Genomic DNA, 20,927 nt, shown 5'->3' with positions numbered 1-20,927 from the left:
ACTGCACTGGGACACTCTGACCACAACATAGTCCACCTGATTCCTGCATACAGGCTGAAATTAAAACTCTCTAAACCTGTTGTGAGGACATCTAAGAAGTGGACCAGTGAAACTAACCCAGCCCTATTCACACACCAGGTTTACTTACAACAATGATAAACCCTGGTTTACAGCTAAACTCAGGCAGCTAAGGTTGGAAGAGGAGGAAGGGCTTATGAGTGGGGACAAGGACTGGTTTTAAGAATCTAAATACAGGTTTAGCAAGGAGTGAGAGATGCTAAACATCTGTTCTCTGAGAAACTTCAACAGCAGTCATCAGAAAACAACTTGGCCTCTGTCTGGAAGGCCCTCAGACGGTGTAGAAAATTAAAAAAATATTTGGGGGGCCCACACAAATTGGGTCATTTACAAAATTTTGGGGGCATTCTTAAAAAATAGTAATTGGTGCATAAAGTTGCTGTTTTTGATGTAAAATGAGCCCAGATTAAAATGCATACAGTAATCATGTGTAACCACAACCACCTCAGTTAACAATTTCTCATTTGTGATAATGTCATAATCAGATCTCCTACAAGTCAAAACCAATCTAACTTCGATGATTTCATCATCTGATGCATTGCATGCCACAGCCTCAGGTGTTTCACAAAATTACAGACTAGTAGCTACAAGTACTGTCAAAAATTTTTTCTTTATTGATGCAGTTCTGGAAATAACTTCAGTTGAAGTTTTTTTGCATGCTTGATTTCATCTCCAAATTTAGCCCAGCTGATATTTTGAGCATGGACGAAATAACATTATAGACTCGACTATCCAGCACTGCATCATTGGTTAGTAAACTGAAAAAATGTTCTAGATTTGGGACTAAAAAGTTTACTTCACTTGGTGCACTGAGCTCAGTAACATTAGTCAATGGCACTGATCACCCCAACCGTCGGCAAGACTCACATGTAGGCTGTAACATAAATGTTATCTAGCCAACTTGCTAACACTAATGTTAGCTAACGCGCCAGACCAAACAGATTTTAAAGTCTAGTGTTAGTGTTAATGTTACTTACTATAAGCAAATTGATGATGCTTGCTTGTTTGGTGACGATGAGATGAATACTTTTTAACCTGTTTGCTTCCTTTAACAAAGTCGTGATTAGCTTTTAGCTGTCAAAGGCTATTCACCTCTTTGACACCAAGCCAGTCTATCTTCCATTTTTCAATTGTAGGTTTGTAGGTGTTGGTGATGGGCCCAGGATTTGGGTTGCTTTCTTTGGTAACAGTTGGAGCTTTTTTAATGAGGTACCAGTCCATCGCGGCAGCCAACTTCACCGCAGGTGCAGGATTGCATCGCCTCGGCCAGGTATTGTAACAGCAGCATTGTGTGAACAACAGCGCTGTTTGTGTGAGCGTGTGTTAGAGACGGAAATGGAAATTACATGAATTGAATGAAAATAAAACGATGGCTTAATGTAGGATTAGAATTTTTTTTTCGAAATTTTTTTCAAAATCTCGGGGGCAATTTTTGCCCCACGATCATGGCTTTTAGGGGCATTTGGGGATTTCTTGGGGCACTTTTGCCCTTGCCCCCCATTAATTTCCAACACTGGCCTCAGACATATCACCAACTTCAAACTGAAAGCCCCCACTCCACTAACAACGCACGCCTTGCCACTAACTTGAATGAGTTCTACTGTTGATTTTAAAAGACAAAAGGACAGTCTTGACACATCCCCCCTGACTCCAGCTATCATCTCCAGCTCTCCCACCTCAGCAAGGGGCCAGGCTGCTCAACCGACCACCTCAGAGCACCCCCACTCATCAGTCAGTCAAGCTCCTGAAGTTTGCAGATGACACCACCCTCATTGGGCTCATCTCTGGTAGGGATAAGTTCGCCTACAGGTAGGAGATTAACCATCTGTTGTGTTGGTGTGGCCAAAACAACTTGGAGCTCAACACTCTAAAGACTATGGAGATGGTTGTGGACTTCAGAAAGAACCAATCACCCTGTGTAACTCCCCAGTTGACACTGTGGAGTCCTTCTGCTTCCTGAGAACCATCATCAGCCCGGACCATAAATGGGAGCAGAGTATCAGTTCCCTCTCCAAGAAGGTACAGCAGAGGATGTACTTCCTGTGGCAGCTGAAGAAGTTCAAACTGCCAAAGCCAATGATGGTGCACTTCTACACCGCCATCATTGAGTCCATCTTCACCTCCTCAATCACCATCTGACGCTGCTGCGACTACCAAGGACAAGGGCAGACTGTGGCGCATTATTCACTCAGCTGAGAGGGTGGCTGCAATCTGCCATCCTTCCAAGACCTGCATGCCTCCAGGACACTGAAGTCAGCAGGAAAGATCATTGCCGACCCCTCCCCGCCTGGACATAAACTTTTTCGAACACTCTCATCCGGCAAGAGGCTGAAATCTATATCGACCGAAACCTCACGCCACAAGAACAGTTTCTTCCCAACTGCAGCTGGCCTCATCAACAAGGCCTGGGACCCCCACTGACATGGACTCTATTCCACTCATAGTCAATATTCGTCATATTAATGTTAAATCTATGATCTTACACTGTGCATCTGTGAACTCATCACATCTAACACGGCGCGTTACATTAATGCAATTATTTCTATTCTTTGTATTATTAAACTTGCATATTACACACACTGTTTATACTGTGAACATTGCACATTCCCAATCAACATCTTGTACATAATATTTTTTAAATTCTACAGCTCTCTTCACATAGGACATATTTCTTATTCTTTATCATAAAATTGAATTTATATATTTATACCACCTGTCTTCTGTGGTTGTTGTATTTTTCTCACTTTATATAGATACTTGTTTTTTTCTCTTACCTTCTGTTTTTTGATTGTTATGTGCCACTACACCAAGACAAATTTGTTGTATGTGAAAACTTACTTGGCAGTAAATCTGATTCTGATTCTACTGCTGCTGCCGCTATTGCTGTCTGTTTATTTCATTAGCCCCACCTCTACCCTAGCATCTACCTGAAGGCTCTGAGTCTATGTTCCCCTAAGGGAAGTGATTATCATCACTCCCCACTCCATGCTGTGCTGAGCTTGTTGTTTCCCACAAGTGACAAGATCAAAACCTAGACACCAAACATTAATGCATTCCACTTGCTGACTGAACTATGTTGAAATATTTTTACACAAGTTTGGCTACTACAAGTGGAATATTTATTTTTGGATCTGTTTTCACTACTTTGGGAACAATGTAAGAACAAAAGAACCTGATTGTTTAAGTTTCTGTGGCAACAACGCAGCCATATTTGTAACAGTTTTTTTTTGTTTGTTTTTTTTTAAGCTCAGCTCTAAAACAGTAATCCAGCTGCATGATCAAGCTGCGTGATCACAACATAAATATTTATTTTCTGAAAATATCATGATCGTGACTGACAAGCACTTAGAGAGTGATAAGTGCATGAGCCAGCAGAGTTTGTAGCAAAAAAAAGTGCAGATGTAAGAGTTTTGGGCTGCAGCATAAAGCCGGAGTCATCAGCAGCTCAGTGGCTGAAGGGCTGTTTAGCAGCAACAGAGCTCCTGAGTGTGCATCATTGACTCACAAATAAATATCTGAGAACAGAGTGTACTGTCAGACCTTTCCACATCAATCAAATATAATACCTACATAAAGAACTGCTTACATCAAAGAACACCCCGACGCTACTGAGCAGGCAGCCCTGGACAGACTGTGAATCTTTCGCTATGGTGCTTAACACGAGGCTGGGAGAGGAGGAGACGGCATGAGGAAGAAAGGAAGGAAAGAGAGGGAGGCAACTGTCACAGGCTGACAGGAATGAAGGAGGGATGAGAGCGAGTAAACGAGCAAAAAGGTAAAAAGTCACAGTAGTCTTGATGATTCTACACTTCTTCACGCATTCATTAAAATTTGTCGCAGTCAATTTCAACCCAACTATGTCATTGACAGTCAAAATCGACTGAAATTAATATTTGTAATGTTGCTGTTCTGTATATGTGTCATTTGTTTTAACTAATGCAACAATGAACTATTCTAGTTATTGTATTTGAGTAAAGCTAGTTCTGTAGATTTGTCTATACTTTAAAAAAAAAGTTCTTAAAAAAACACTAGTAACATAATGTTGGGTTAAATCTAATATAAATCATAAATGTCTTGATACACATAAAAATTACCTGTTTCTGACTCATATTAAAAACACTATTACCATGCCAACAGTGGTAGTCAGAATGTGGATAATATCCAACATCTAAATTGAAAGTAACACACTACTTGACCTCTCTTAAAGCTTATTCCTAAGGTATGCTTATTCCTGAGAAATGGATTTGTGAATGAGTTAGTCTCTCTTAATTTCCCGTGTCTAAAAGGGAAATCTTCAATTCACCAATTTGTAAGAAAATAATTTCTAGGTTTTGGGATCTCTCAAATCATTTTACCTTTAATTCAATAAGAGGAGGTGTGGTTTTACGATGCATTTTATGTGTAACACATTATTTGGGCAAATTAACCCTTACACAAACTACTCCTATCCCCCCAACAAAAAAGTAATGATGCATAAGCAACAGTTCATGGAGAAGCAGGCAAATAAAGCCTTAAATACACATGTATAATAACACAACATATCTATTCAGTCGGCTGCATTTGTATGGCAGCCTACATAAATTGAGACAAATTTCCCAGAATCAAGATAATGGATATAATAACAGGAGAGTAGCAAGTACAGCTTTATTATTGGAAGTTAACACAATAAATCTTCTAGTTATCCTGATAATTTAATGGCTGTGGGGGATCTGGGATCTTTCTCACAGTTATAGAGGAAGTTTTACACCTGAAAGATACTTCAGTGAACATGTATAAAAGAAACATTCCTTGCAAGGTCTTTAGCCAAACAAAGTTATAAATATGTAATGAGGAATGAAAATTTGTTTTGCCATTTTGCCAAAACAGTAGTCTAATTATAATATATTGCTTTTCTACATTGGGATGCTACTTCCTCTAGAAAACATACACATTTCATTATTTGAGACACCGTCTGTGTTTTCCCTCTCGAGTAAGGTTTAACTGACACAGAGGTATTCACAATTCAGTATCTCTCCACTTAATTTACTGTAGATGAATATAAATGTTCTCTGCCTGGCTTCAACAATACAGGAACCTTGGAGCACAATAAAGGTGCAGGAGGCAATAGAACGAAGCAAAAGGTGGAAGACTGTGTGTGTGTGTGGGTACAGTTCACATTTCTGAGTGTTTGAGTGTGTAAGTGATGATTTTCCACCTCAGAAATAAATGGAGGACCAAAATAAATATCTATAATAAAGAAGTAAGCAAGCAAGTCAATGAATAAGCAAACTAGCATATATGGATGTGTTTTTTTGCATTAAACAACACTCTTGTTGTGGTGGTGCTGTGTAGAATATTAATGCTTTGCTATGTTTCTTATTCTATTTTATTATTGACAAACCACATATTGAAACTTCCCTAAAAATCAACAAATAATCCACAAGTATGTATAATAAAAGTGCAGTAAATCCCCCATCTGCTTCTTTGAAAAAACTACAAGGTCCGTATATCTCAATTTCCAGTAAAACTTGGCTGCTTTGCACTGTTACACAAATGTGAGTTCTGCGAGTAGAGAGGTGGCTTCACTGAACTGAAAAGACATGCAGAGCCGAGTGGGGCCAAGCTGAAGGCACCGTAAGGCATATGATTGGCAGTAGTAGGTTGGCAGTAGTGGGATTGAGAGAAGGAGGGAGAAAGAGAGAGCGAGTGATGAGAAAAAGCAAAATGTTCCAGTCATAAAACAGCAGGTCTTGACAGCAACGTACATGCTGATTCCCTGAAGCAGATGTTGATTCCGCACAACACTTTCTGTGCAGTGTGATGCTGGATTGCTGCCACCTGGTTTTCCAGGTCAGCTGAGACCTTACTGCAATTCTAGCTGGGAGAGCCCCTGACAATGATATCCTGACCCCCCCCAAGGAAATAGTCTGTATTTCTCATTGAAAAGCTCCAGTGGGTGGATGAGGGGGTTTATGCCACAGAGACAAAGTCATCAGGTAATTTGTTATCAATAAGCCGTAACCACTGTGCCCCCAGTGACGAGTGATTCATCATTCTCGCAGTCTGAGCAGTTACTTTTGTAGCTGCAGTGCAAACCAGTGAGGAGCAGAAAACTCCCTGTGTTGAAGAAACTTGATCTCCCCAGTTGATCCCGGCTGGATGAACCAGTCCTGAAATGCGTTTTCATTAAACGACTCTGCACTTCACGATTAATGTACAGTGCCAACGTTCAGTGCCAATGGAGGAAGTAATGTGCCCTTTATGTAGTGAGATGGAAAGTTAGGGTAACTTTAAATGTTCCGTGTCCCTTCACAGTAAATGTTTTTTTGACCGTAACATCAATCTTTCCTAAACCATAAGTGTTCTGGTTGCCCAACCATAATCGTACTTGAACCATAGTTTAATGATGCTTCTTTTGCCATAAGGACAGTCATGTCCCCACCTTCAAGCAGTTGTAATTGATATGTTTATAAAAACATTGTGTCAAATGACAATGTGTGATGTAAGAGGTTGCACTCATAGTGATGAATTATCATCTGACTCTGCACTGAGTTTCAGCTCATTGTTTAGCTGTCTGGCCTGCAACTGTACTGTTTTCGTTCACTCTCATTGCTCTCATAGCATTGTTTTCAGCTGCTGCATGCAGCTGTTTTCAGAGAAAAAGCTCTACAAACCCACCGTATGCTACCTGCTCAGCACCAAATGGCAAACAGACACATTGACCAACGAGTTGGTGCACATAGTGGAGCACTGAGCAGCTAAAGAGCCAGATATTTCCCTCAGGAGTTGGTAGAAACAAAAAACAGAGCCAAAACAGTGAATAATGGACTTTCATGTGCCAGCAAACATGTTTGCCATATCAACTTAAAAGGTGAAGATATGTCAATCTTGTGTTCACAACTTGTTTCTGCTGCACCCAAGTGGCAAAATTACAGTTTCATGATTCAGTATAATTCAGTCTAATACAACACCAACATACCAGCCACCTCAATAATAAACAAAATTTAGAAATAATCACTTACTGACAGTATCAAAAAGAAAAAAAAAAGAAAAATAAATAAATATATATATATATATAAGCCTTGTAAAAGTAGAATTTATGGAAGAGCTGTCATATTGGATTGCATTAGATTATACAGGTGTACCTAACAAAGTGGCCAGGGAGTGTATATAGTATGGTGTTTGTACTTGCACTTTCAAGCTGGATTGGCAAAAACAGAAAACTCTTTGTATGTTAGTTTCTCTCAGAATGTCAATCTGTGAACTAACCGATTTTTAGATCTCAAACATTTCTCTGGATCAGGAAAAAAGCAGACAGATGCAGATTTCTAAAGACTTTGTTTCTATCAAGCAAGGTAAGGCAAGTTTATTTGTATAGCACATTTCAGCAAGGCAATTCAAAGTGCTTTACATAAAACTTTAAGACAAAATGCAAAAGAAACACATTATAAAAGGACATTAAAATATAATTAAAAATAGTTATTAAAGAATTAAGATAATTGAAAATAAAAATAAGCTGATATAGAATAAGGCAGACAAAATATTAGAATAAAAGTTACAGTGCAGTGTAAGAAATGGATAATTATTTGGTTTGATAAAAGGCAGCCACAAACAAAAAAGGCTTCAGTCTTGATTTAAAAGAACTAAGAGTTGCATCAGATCTGCAGTTTTCTGGGGGTTTGTTTCAGATATGTGGAGCATAAAAACTGAACGCTGCTTCTTCATGTTTAGTTTTGACTCTGGGGACAGAAAGCAGACCAGTCCCAGATGACCTGAGAGGCCTGGGTGGTTCATAACATAGCAGAAGATGAGAAATGTATTTTGGCCCATTCAGTGGTTTATATACCAACAGTAGTATTGTGAAATCAATTCTTTGACAGACAGGAAGCCAGTGAAAAGATCTGAGAACTGGAGTGATATGATACACTTTCTTGGTCTTAGTGTGGACTAGAGCAGCAACGTTCTGAATCAACTGCAGCTGTCTGATCGATTTTTTTAGGGAGACCCGTAAAGACACTGTTACTGTAGTCCAGTCTACTGAAGATAAACGCATGGACAAGTTTTTCCAAATCTTGCTGAGACATAAGTCCTTGAATTCTTGATACATTCTTAAGGTGATAACAGGCTGACTGTAATTGTCTTAATGTGGCTCTGGAAATTCAGGTGTGAGTCCATGACTACACTAAGATTTCTGGCTTGGTTTGTGGTTTTCAACATTACCTATTGCAGCTGAGTGCTGACTTTTAATCGTTCCTCCTTGGCTCCAAAAACAATTACTTCAGTTTTGTCTTTGTTTAATTGAAGAAAATTCTGGCACATCAAATCGTTGATTTGTTCAGTGCACTTACTCATTGCTTTTATTGGACCACAGTCCTCCGGTGATATAGTTATGTAAATTTGTGTGTTGTCTGCATAATTATAGTAAAACTTTTGTTGTTTTCCGTAATCTGAGCCAGTGGGAGTATGTAGATGTTGAATGGAAGAGGCCCCAGAATGGAGTCTTGAGGAACTCCACATGTCATTTTTGTCCACTCAGAAGTGTAATTACCTATAGACACAAAGTAGTCATTTAAGTCCTTTAAGTAGGATTCAAACCAGTTTAATACTGCGCCAGAAAGTCCCAACCAGTTTTCCAGTCGGTCTACTTATATGTTGTGGTCAACTGTGTTGAATGTAGCACTGACATCAGCACTGAAATTCTGCCAGTCTGTGTTTAAGTGGATGTCACTGAAGACCTTAACAAGAGCAGTCTCAGTGCTGTGGTGTGGTCGAAAGGAACTCAACTCAACGTTCCACAACTCACCTTCATCCTGCTGCTTCATCATATTTACCATCTTCTCTCAGTCCAAGCTCTACTTTATTTTCTGTTCTGCTTTTAAGTACCACAACAACTTCACATCAGCTCCTGCTTATCGACCTGTTTCTTCAATCCTCCAGTGCCCTGATGTCCTGCTTTCCCATCGCACCTTGCTTCATTTTGCTTTCCTTCTGTTCTATCTTAGATCTATTTGCCTCCTCGGTTGCTTCATCCCATCTGGCCTGTGTGTACCAATGTCCTTAACTGTAGACTAGTCTGGCAGAAATGAGACCTAAGACTTTCTTAAGGTTGTTTAATCAGCACTTGTCCACTAAACAGATAACTGCAAACTTCAAATTTTCTAACATGCATTCATCTACTTCAAAGTACATACTACAGCTTACTGATGACTTTAATATATGCATATTCTAGCTTTTTTTAAATAACTACAGTAGATTCAGATTGTTCATTTTCATGACCAAATGGCGCAGGGAGGAGGAGGAAATTGCTTCTTCTCTTTAGATGCCTGTCTGACAGCTGCTGAGAAAAGCTAAAAATCTTGCTCTCATCCCCAAAATTCTGTATTATTCAATGGCCTGCTGTCATGTCACATTACTGCAGATGTGACAGCAGGCACATTCAGTCAGAAGAGGGTGTGAGCCCACCAAAGGAAGTTGGCAACGCCTTTCAGCAAAAAAATGGCAAAACCACTTCAACTTTTTTTTGATCCTGTCCTTCAGCTTGATTAGATAAGTTCATATGTCATGTCTGGATATGGCAAACTAGTTGGTCATTCATCCTAGAGAACCAGACAAAAGAAGCTCTTACCTATAAAAGCAGCTTGTCATGTTGCTACTTTACAGTACCAGCATCTTTTTCATTCTGACTGAAGCACTGTGTATATACTTGCAAACAAAACTTACTTTCTTTATAAACACTATCTCAGCATCACATATTCTGAGAGCATAGCCAAGACATTCACAACCTACCTGTCTACTGCAGTGTGTTCTTGCTGTCAGGTACACGCTGCAGCCAATGGTAAAGCAACACCCTGCTAAACTAAGATACCGTGCTGACCTGTCAGCTGTAAACAACCTGCTCCTCATCTAAACTAAAGCAATTTAACCACTATAGTGTACAGTGAAAGAAGAACAATAAAACAAACTAAACAGATAATGCAGAATATCTGTAAGATAGTACAAAAATCAGCATGACTACATGATTCACCTGACCTATCAAGAAACACAGATCAACTCTACTGTGTGTTTCTTGTCTTTTCATGGCTTTTTCAATGTGCAAAATGTCTCATTAGCATACCTAAATTTAATACATTCTGCAGCTGTTAGCTCTCCTATGTATTATTATAATATGTAGCAGCTTTTTCATGTGTAAATCAACTCCCAAACTTATATCAAACAATGCAACACTGGCTGAGCAATCAACACTCAATACAAGCTGAAAGAGCTGTGTGTGGTGTTGGAATAAATTATCAAGGAGCAGCTGATCGTGCAGACATTTGTGGCTGAATTGCACTGCAAATCACGAGTTAACTGTCACTTGAATTTCAACAAAACTAAGAGTCTACACAGCCATTTCACCAAGGACCTCAAATGTCAACCTCATGGTGGCCCAAGAGGAAAAGTCAGGGGATCATCGATGTCAATACGATCATCCTCCATGACTATCTGCATAAAATTTAATTGAACTGAATTTAATCCATCCAATAGTTGTCGAGATATTTCAGTCAGGGCCACACCACTAGTTTGGCTAAGAACAATACAAAGTTTTGTTTAAGGTCAAGCTGTGATTGGCCAGTTGCGTCACCACAATGCAACACAGAAAAAAAAATGGCAGGGGTCCATTCCAGCCACAATTAATAATAATTGATCTGTCACACCATTAAGCAGTTCAAGACTGGCTCCTTTCATCAGCATCAGCACTGCTGGCTGAAATCTGAGAGAGGTCATCACCCATGAATGGGTAAAGAGAGTAGTTTTATCAAAAGTTATGGTAGGCCTGTCATGACTTGTGTCTGATGGCTGGCTGACTGAGAAGCATTGACCCTTTACAAACACCTCTTACCAGCAGTGAGTGAGAGAACAGAGACAGAAAACCACTGTTACTCTGTATGCATTGCTCATGTGTCTTTTTCTGTATGTTTGCATGCACTTATGTGTGCATGTGTATCTACTATACTAATGTCTTGGTTGTTCTCACATGGCTACACACATACACACACTCTGTCCGACATACCAGCTTAGATCATCTCCTTGACACCCTGATAACGTGTGTGAATCAACACGGGCCAACCATATGTTTTAGCACCTCCTCCTCTGCTGTCTCACACTAAGCTGTATCCCTGACAGATGGACCAGCTGCACTTAGCATGACCATATTATTTTATCATGTTCAGTGTAAACTGCAGAATGACTTTTTGCTCTTTAGGAATAATACAAATGACTCTGAGTAGAATTACATAGACCTGGTGATCTTTATATGTGGATAAACCTCTCTATTCCATACATAACTCTAACTGAATTTTAACAATTATTTTATTTATTCCACATTTTATACACAGTAACAGAAATGTGTTTCTTTGTACAGAATATCATTTGAGAGGAGGGAAGTGCTTGTTGTTTATTAAAGGACTCTCTCACCAGCATGCCACTTTTACAAAATGCTCTTCCTCTGAGCAAAAAATTGATCCAGAAACCAGAAGATTTCCGCCTTGAGGAAGAGTCATCTAATCCAATCTATCAAAGGATGCAGAGATAGAGGGAAAAAATGTGAAAATGCGACTGTTTATGACTTCTAACTCCCTGTATTGCACTGATGTAATGTACTGAATTGAACTGAGCTGAGTCAGGATGTATTGGACTGAATCAGGCCAATTAGATAACCTGCTCTCATTTGAAACACTTTGATTTATACAGAAACAGAAACAGTATAACATGGTGATATGGATTTGTACAATATTAAACTCAGTAAGTAACTAAAAGAGGTAAGTACTAAAACAGTACTTAAGTAGTACTTAATTGTATCCTGAATTGTAATGTTTTGTAGCCTAGTGGTAAGAAGGATGAATTGGACAGTGGAAGGTAACTTGCTCTACTTGTTTATGGGTTTTAATCAGGTTTTTTTGAGGAGGAGTGCTCTGAGCGACAAAAAAGTTGAAAAATGTTGATATCGAAGCTCCAATATTGTCAAGAAAAATTCTTACAGAAAGATATTATTACAATAAAAACAACAAGTTTATCGATGTCAGTGTTTGTGGTTAAAAATATGAGGGTAAAATGGTAGCAATATCAATCAGAGACAAAACTCCAGCAATACTTGTAGTATAAAGAACAACTTTATTGTGAGACCAATACATTTCTGACCCCGATGAAGGCCACAAGCTTAAAAGCTTTGGTCTCACAATATAGTTGTTCTTTATACTAAAAGTGCTGCTGGAGTGCGTATGTGTCAGTGTTTGCAGCTGCCTGTACAGCAGGTGCCAGTACATACAATCATAGCTTATTATGTGGTTGCCAAACAACAGCAAGACGCCTCTCAGTGCCAAAAACACACCAATGTAATCAGGATCAGAACTCATTCTGAGTCCATTGTCCACAATCTGTGTGTGGAAGCATTCAGCATTACTACAGATGTGACAGGTGACTGATCAAAATTCAGTGTGTAATCTGCACATTGTCAATAAACATTGCCAAGCACCCTAACAGAAACTCTGATCATATCTGGACATGATGATCATTTCATTTTCAACACAGTCTTTAGTTGTTTGTTTGTTTCATTGTTCCCTACCTCCAGGATAGATGCCTCTTATTCCATTTGTTCTGGGGAGTCAGGCCTCGTTTTCTACGGCCCACTGTCACCTCAGCCTCAGACACATCTGGCAGAGAACATCTGGGTGTTTTCATTAGGCCCAGCGTGGCTTGGTCTGGAGAGGAGAGGAGAGGAGAGGAGAGGAGAGGAGAGGAGAGGAGAGGAGAGGATAGGAGAGGAGAGGAGAGGAGAGGAGGGAACAAACAAACACCACAATTAAAACTTTAATACTTTATTTTTTGGAAAACAGAGTAAACAATGAATTAATAATGATTATGTTTAACATAAAGTAAATGTATAAAGTATATAGACAGCTGACCTAACACCACCACGGTTCAACATTTATTTGAAAATAGCAGCGTCATACTGTACGTGCTCCTATATGCATAGATATGAGGATGTACAGGAGGTTACGAGAGGCTGTTAAGGCGATAAATCATACATGCTCTCTAAGATACCATCTTATATGCACAATCACACTCTTGCACAGACTAGCTTTGGGGCCATAAATTATACTTGCTCACACGCATCACTGTACTCTCTTAAAATCATTCTCTCTCTCGAAGCACGCTCTCTACGCTCCGTAGTCATATATGTGAGATGGAGAAGTGGTCTGTTTGATAAAAAATACGATTATTTGTAGGAGAGAATTGCAGCGTGCATGCGCAAGTGAGCGTAAATAATGATAGTGTACTGCAAGTGAGAGAGAAAGTAGAATGTATACAATGTAATACACTATTATTCTGTTTTACACATAGCACTATTATCACTCACATATACAGTGCTATCATTCTACAATGTGTGTAAAAGTGATTCATCTTTATAAGGAATCTCATGGTGTGCAGAGATAAGTGTAATCTGTGCAATCGAAAGCAATTCAATACAAAAGAAGTGCAAAAAACATCATCTTTCTAACGTTGAATGGTTGTTGAGACTGTCAGAATGACATTCCATTCAATACAATGGCAATTTCTAAAGCCATAGATTGTGTGTTTTTGTTGGCTGGATTGCATGATATTGCATTATATTGTAAGGTTTGATAACATTTTGTCCCTCAGGCACACTTAAAAAAACACATTAAAGTCTGTGTGAAGGAAAATGAGAGATTTCTTTTTAAACACATTATACATGTTAGAAAATAAATGCTGAAAACATGTGAAAAGACTGTGACCTACAGACGGCTGACAAATTAAAGGAAAAACTGGTACAGGTCTGAATGCTTGACCCCTACAGTGAGGGGATCTGGTGGCTCTGTTATGCTGTGGGGGGCATTTTGCTGGCATGGTTTGGATCCACTTGTCCCCTTAGAGGGAAGGGTCACTGCAAATCAATACAAAGTTGTTCTGAATGATCACCTTTATCCTATGATGAAACATTTCTATCCTGATGGGAGTGGTCTCTTCCAGGATGACAATGGCCCCCATCCATAGGGAACAAGGGGTCACTGAATGGTTTGATGAGTATGAAAATGATGTGAATAATGTGCTATGACCTTTGCAGTCACCAGATCTCAAACTCAATGGTGGTGATGTGTGAGAGTGCTGTCTAACGCCTGAGACACACTGGATGCCTGAGCAGCGCGTGTGCATCGCGGAACCTCTTGCTTTTCATTTTGGCGCCCATGTTAACAGGTTAGAGCAGTCACACAGCCCACGTGAGACGTGTGTCACGTGAGGCTGCTGCGTTGCGTCATCAAGAGATTCGAGGTCTTGCCTATTTTCTCCATGTGACGCGCGCGGTTCTCAGCAGAAATAGACAGGGAACACGATAGAAAGATAGGACTGCCAGTGGCAGAAGCGTTGCAGCAGACACGCTTCCTGTGTGGATGCTGCAAGTGTACGCAGAAGTTCAGCGACGCACATGCACTGCTGAGGTTCACACATCCAGTGTGTCCCAGGCGTAACACGTCAGTCCGCAATATCCCATAGGTGTTCAACTTGGTTGAGATCTGGTGACTGGGAAGGCCATAGCATATGATTCACATCATTTTCATACCATACCATATTCAAACCATTCAGTGACCCCTCGTGCCCTGTGAATTGGGCCATTGTCATCCTGGAAGAGACCACTCCCATCAGGATGGAAATGTTTCATCATAGGATAAAGGTGATGACTCAGAACAACTTTGTACTGATTCACAGTGACCCTTCCCTCTAAGGGGACAAGTGGACCCAAACCATGCCAGCAAAATGCCTCCCAAAGCATAACAGAGCCACCAGATCCCCTCATTGTGGGGGTCAAGCCTTCAGACCTGTACCACTTTTTCTTTAATTTGTCACCTGTCTGTATTTACTACTGAATTATGGAGTTAGAGCGTTAAAATGTGTTTCACCATCTCTGTGTTCAGGATTTTTTGGATGGGCTTGAAATGGTGGCTCGACGACATAGAGGGGTTACTAGCATGACCTCCCCCTGCTACTATATAAACACTAGAGTGCACATACTCATAGTTACTATTTTTACACTGGGTAGTTTTACAAACTTTCATTGGACACAACTAGTATTCACTTTGGATAATCTGCTGTGACTGGTGAATGGGGCCTTTTTTGGTCAACGTTAGTGCTCAAGGAGTTATTTTAAATCCAGCTGAGGCATTCATTGATGGGTAGAGCCACCAGCAGCTTCAGCCTCAGCACCAGCTGTGTGGCTGGAAGGTCCCTGGCAAGAGGGAAAGCATTTGCCGGGCAGCACTTCACCAAAAAGCACGGTGTGAGAGGCAATTGCTCCAAGGGTGATGGCCACAATGAAGTCGCCAAGGACTTTTCAGCAAAGAAGTGAGTTACATTAAGTGCACCGAACTCCATTGAAAAAAACAACAATTTAACATAACGATGATTGGTGACAACTTGTTAACTAGTCATTTAAGTTACATTTTTACTGAAACAAATCCACATTTACCTACAAAATATGTGCTGAATTTAACATCTGCTCATGCACCTACAAACAAGGCCTATTTTAAATTGTGTATTTTTATATGGGACTTTGGTTTGAACGTTGTTAACTCAGAAGCTGTTCAGTTGGGCCGTGCTTTCAGCACCTTCAGTGGACATGCTCCCAGAGTTTCAGAGCAGTAGATTCATTAAAATACAACTCCCTCTCTCACATAAAGCACCAACTCTCACACATAATCCCTTCCTTTCACCACAATCACACATAGCCACATACCTAACACTCCGGTCTCCTTCAGCCCTCCGAACTTCTGCATGGCTTTGATGGCCTTGGTCAGGGCCTCCTTGGTCTGAAGCTGGCCAGTCACCGGGTCAGGGGGTGGGAGGTAGCCGAACTTGCTCAGCCAGTCCTGGAGAGGAGACAGCAGCACAGAGTTCAAGAATCATCCTAGGAATTTCAAAGACTCCAAGTATCCAAACACTGCTGAGAAGATCTGACACCTGTTCATGTTTGCTGTCTGTGGATACTGCGTGGCTAAGCACATACAATTTGTGCATTCAGGTTCTGAGAGCTTTGTGTCTATATGCAACAGTTTGTACACATATTTGTACACATACAAAATGGCACTATTACTGTGAACACAATAAAATCCCAATTGGATTAGTCTGTGCAGTGTTATTTTGGTGCTCATTTTGGCATGAAATTGTGTTTGCCTTAAAACCTGCTCAGACCACCTCTTATCAAAAATGCAGGGCAATTTTGTGGTTTTAGTTGACAGAGTTGCACACAAACAAACTTAAACCAATCCAAATCAAAGCAAAAGTACAAATCACCTTTCACATATGTTAATTTTTTCTGTTTGTAAATTTGCTACATTTTTTTTTCATCTACTGCAGGTATGCACCAAAACATGATCTGCCTGTTCATTCTACCATTGACAGCATATTTGGAATTGATATTTGGGGTGTTGTGTGTTTTTTTTTTTATTTTAGTCTTCCTACTAGCAAAGTATTCAGCCTCTCCTCTACGTTGCACCGAACTGGGCCTTGTTTGCATCAACAACTGTGGTCACCAAAATTGCAAAATGCGCTGGTCACACCACTGTGCAGAGATGTGCAGAGATTTTGCTTGCGTTTGTTCCCTGGTTCAGGAAAAAAGAGCCCACAAAAGTCTGTGATTACTCACAGGAATCTAAAGCATTGTTCATCCACAGGCCTTTTTCATACCAGACATTTTGACTTGTCATAGTAGGGAAAGCGTAGGTGTTACTAATTACATCATCTCTCAATGGGATTTTGTATTTTGAATGGCTGTTCTATATGAACATAAACAGTAGGTTTGTTAAAAAATTAAAAAATAAATAAAAAGGGAGTTTTGTTATGTGTGTGAATAGTATAATTCCTTCTGTTGATAATACTACAGTTAGCAACTGTATGGGGTATTTTATTCACAGAAACTGTGTCAATTTGATAATGAAATCTATTAGTTTCCTGGAGATTTGTTTTCACTTTGAGTCAATTATCATCGGCCCCAATTACAGCCAACTCCACTGTCTTCCTTGTTCTAATTGATTCTAGCTGTTTCTCTTTGTATCTCTCTTTCTCTCTTGCTGCTTTTGCTGTCGTTTGTTCCCTCTGTCCTCCATCTATCTCAGCTACACCCCTCCATAATCTGATAGTCAGTCAGACAACACTGATTTTTAATGGGTTTTTGATCCACACTCATCAGAGATGACGGACACAGATCGATAGTAAGGCACCAATTCTCTATTGACAACACTGGGAAAATTGATAAATTTAAAAAATAAATAAAGAAGTGACTTTAGTTCTTAGAGCTGACTGTTGACTGGTATTTTCACCCTATTGATTGGATTTGCTTAACCAATAGGGACAGTTCACAGAATACAGATGACCTCAAGTGTCATCCAGGATGATGAGAAAGAACAACAATTCTTGAGGTTTGAAAATGTAGACATAAGATGCAGAGGGCAACCTGTATCAGTCTGAATAACAACTTAACTCAATAACAATAAGAAAGGTTTTTAATTTTAGTTGAAGAAAAATGGACACAAATATTTTTGTAACAACCTGCTTTGACATCGACTGAAGAGGGGCTGTGAAAAAATGTCTGAATATGATTACGTCATTACCAGTTGAGCTGACAACAGTTTATTGGGGGTAAGTATAAATAAATATATAGTATGTGGTTCACTCTGTAATATGTGTGTAATAAGCCAGTTCCGACAACATCAACTCTACATGCGACTACTAGAATGTATCCAAGTAACATTCTGGGGACACAAAAAGAGGGAATTTCGTTCTAAAAAGACTTTGGAAGATATGAATTCGATTTGGCTGACTGAAACTGCTCATCATATTTGCTTCAGCTGAACTCTAGAATGTATTTTGCACAGGACGATACGATACGATACGATACGATACGATACGATACGATACGATATGATACGATACGATATGATATGATACGATATGATATGTTATTTTCAGCCTACGCTGAAATTAATTTTGCGTCCTTAGGCAAAGGGAATAAGGGCTGTGGATTTTGTAATGTGTAGTCTAGTCCTGGGGGAATGGTTTCATGGCCAGTATGGAGAGCAGGAATTTTTGCAGCGAGCAAGACCCAAGTACATCGGTATTGCATTAAGAAAGACTTAAAAAAAAACCCAACCTATTCTTTAAGTTCATCTTTATTGTAACCATAGTGTGTGAGCCCTGAATTATATCACATCTTTGCCATCTACACAATAATGACTCCCTGTGTTTATACACACTACCTTATATTTTAATGTCCTAATAAATGCCAGGGAGACAGGCCACTTTTCATTTACTCATAACACTATCTATTGATGATGTGCTTTTAGTTTCAATATCTGAGCCAGGTGGTCGAAACCTGGCTTAAAAAAAAGGTTGTGGGAGAGCCAAAAAAAGAAATAAAGAAAATATGATGAAAAAATGATGTAATGGTGGAAAAATTGTTAGTAAGAAAAATGTGAATTGTAAAACCTGGAAAGATAAAGAGAAACAGATGATTTAGAAGTCAGAGTCGGCATGTACAGTAGTCCATTGGGATTCTGGGGCAGGTATTGCTGAGCTGGAGGTTCCAGCTAAGCACTTTAAAGTTCAAAAGTCACCTAGTCCACTTTCCAGTGACTGAATGATATGTTAGCATACTGAATGTTTTGGCAGGATTTACAGGAAAAAAAATATGAGGCAATATTGATCCCTGTTGTAAAATTTCCATGTCAGTTTCTCCTTGTCCACAGGGACGTCAGAACACAGGGTCAGATACAGAATAACGTCCCTGCAGCTGCTATAGATTCTTGCTCAAGGACCAGTTTGCTAACACTTGAGTCGAGTCCCTTTATTAGAAGGACAATTTCACTTTACCACCCTGCTGCTGCTAATTTCTTTTTCTTTTTTTTTCTGAATATGGACCAGAAAAGAAAAACATCATGAGTGCCGCATGAACTAATAACAGGGTCTGCATATCCATATAAATTACTATGTGCTTCACAAAGATACAAAAAAGGAAAATATAGAAATACTGTATATAAAAGATTATATGCCTTAATGGATCTTTTGACTACAACTAAGCAATTTCTGCACATCAGTTGGTGCTGAAACCACAGAGAGCATCAATCTGAAGCTCTGTCTTTTTCTGTTATAAAGCAGCAAAAAAGCAAAGCAATGTGTAGAACATTTCAAACACTGAGGCAATTCAAAGTGCTTTACATAAGACACCTACAGTATATGCATTAGAGCATTTATAGACATACTGAGGAGGAAAGTAAACATAGAAACAGACAAATAATAAGGGATTCAATGCAGTAACTCTACAGCAGCTTTTAAACTAAAGATGACAAAGATCGCAACATTCTAATAAAAAGACAGAAATTCATATGAAAGACTACTGAAAGGCTGCTTTTAGTATATAAGTATTTACTTGTACTGTATATATTGGTAGCAAACAATACACCAAAAAAATGCAGAGGTATGTACAGTATATATGTAAGAAACCATATTGCAGCAATCAGCAGCTTGTGTAAACCACTCAGTCACAATGTCTTGGAACAAATGTTCAATAGTAAAATGCATGACGCTAAAGGCAACATTTGATTACACTAAATTCCGAAAGAAAAAAAGGATAAAAGAGAAAGGTAGTGTGAAGAGAGGGCAAACGCCTCGCTCTCCTGCAGAAACAGGAGATGCAGTATATAATGAAAGAACTGGAGCTGCCTGTATGACTCCTATATTACTCTCTCTAAATCTGTGATTAACTGCAGCATGAGGAGGCTGACGCAGATGGCCGAGACTCCCAGTCTTCTTTAATCATGCATTATTAAGACACACAGACACAGACATAACGGCACAAAATTATGTCTAACACTCCACTATTCCCATATTCTTGTACCTCAAATGAGCAGCGTGTATTCAGAAAACACACTCTGCTGAGCCCGCTGCCACTTTAGTGAGCGCTCTGTCTGAACAATCAAATCTCTTTTTGTAGTGTGCTGTCGTGTTTCCCTTGCTGTGCTATGGTCGTGTAGATTTTTTACATTTCTTGTCCAAGAGTTTTAGAGCAGAACCAAAAAAGAAATGAGTCGACTAACAAGTAAACAACAACCGGCTCACTAACTTAGAGGTTCTTGTGTCACATTTATTCGAGAAATGTGAACAGAGTGTCCTTGGCACATTATCTTTGGTACAATTTATAAAAACTGCCTATTCTTCTTTTCTATCAAATTAAGCAACTTTATTTATGCTCTACACTGTTGCCAGTTAAATGAAGGCAGTAATGCCAATAAAATTCTTTAAAAAAGTAATGCCTCACTTGGTTATCGATCTTATCCTCCAGCTGCCCTTCAGACTGGCAGGTGTGCATTCAGTATGTTTGCATAAAATTATCTCTATATCTCTATATCCCAAGTTGAGTTTAATAAATGTATTTTGGCCCTGATGCCCTGCAGCCGTTTTCATTGGAGGATCTTTTCTGATGAATTAAAGATTAAGAGTCCACAGCCCTGCTAGCGGCTCTGTGAGTCCTTTGAGTCACATGCTAATGTCAGTACGCTAACACGCTGTTGTATTGATGTGTAGTAGGTTAATGTTTACTGTGATCATCCTCTTAGTTTAGCATGTTAGCATGCCAAAATTTGTTAATTAGCACTACGCAGAGAGTACTTCTGAGGCTGATGGTCAATCCAATACCTTTAAGGCCAGTTAATGTTAAAATACTTTGTCATTGAATGTAATCTGGACTTTTTCAGAATCTTCCTGTGCTAACTTTCTATCTGGCACTGGGTTTGTTTATTAGAAAGTCATTGTGTTGGGTGTTTGTG

The 20,927-nt window shown here is 39.5% G+C and overlaps 1 protein-coding gene across 1 annotated transcript in view; it reads right to left on the bottom strand.

The window, feature by feature from the left end:
• mmp17a (matrix metallopeptidase 17a) overlaps nucleotides 1-20,927 on the bottom strand; it is a 93,706-nt gene that overhangs the window by 31,426 nt on the left and 41,353 nt on the right. The window contains exons 2-3 of the mRNA XM_067574739.1: nucleotides 15,845-15,977; nucleotides 12,659-12,794 (exon numbers count right to left, since the gene is read on the bottom strand). Coding sequence (XP_067430840.1) covers nucleotides 12,659-12,794; nucleotides 15,845-15,977 — 269 coding nt within the window. The remainder of the gene's footprint in view (nucleotides 1-12,658; nucleotides 12,795-15,844; nucleotides 15,978-20,927) is intronic.

The sequence above is a fragment of the Thunnus thynnus genome, chromosome 19, assembly GCF_963924715.1.
Source record: "Thunnus thynnus chromosome 19, fThuThy2.1, whole genome shotgun sequence".
NCBI classification, from domain to species: domain Eukaryota; kingdom Metazoa; phylum Chordata; class Actinopteri; order Scombriformes; family Scombridae; genus Thunnus; species Thunnus thynnus.
Note: the sequence above shows the minus strand (reverse complement) of the source record. Positions and strands in the feature narration are given on the sequence as shown.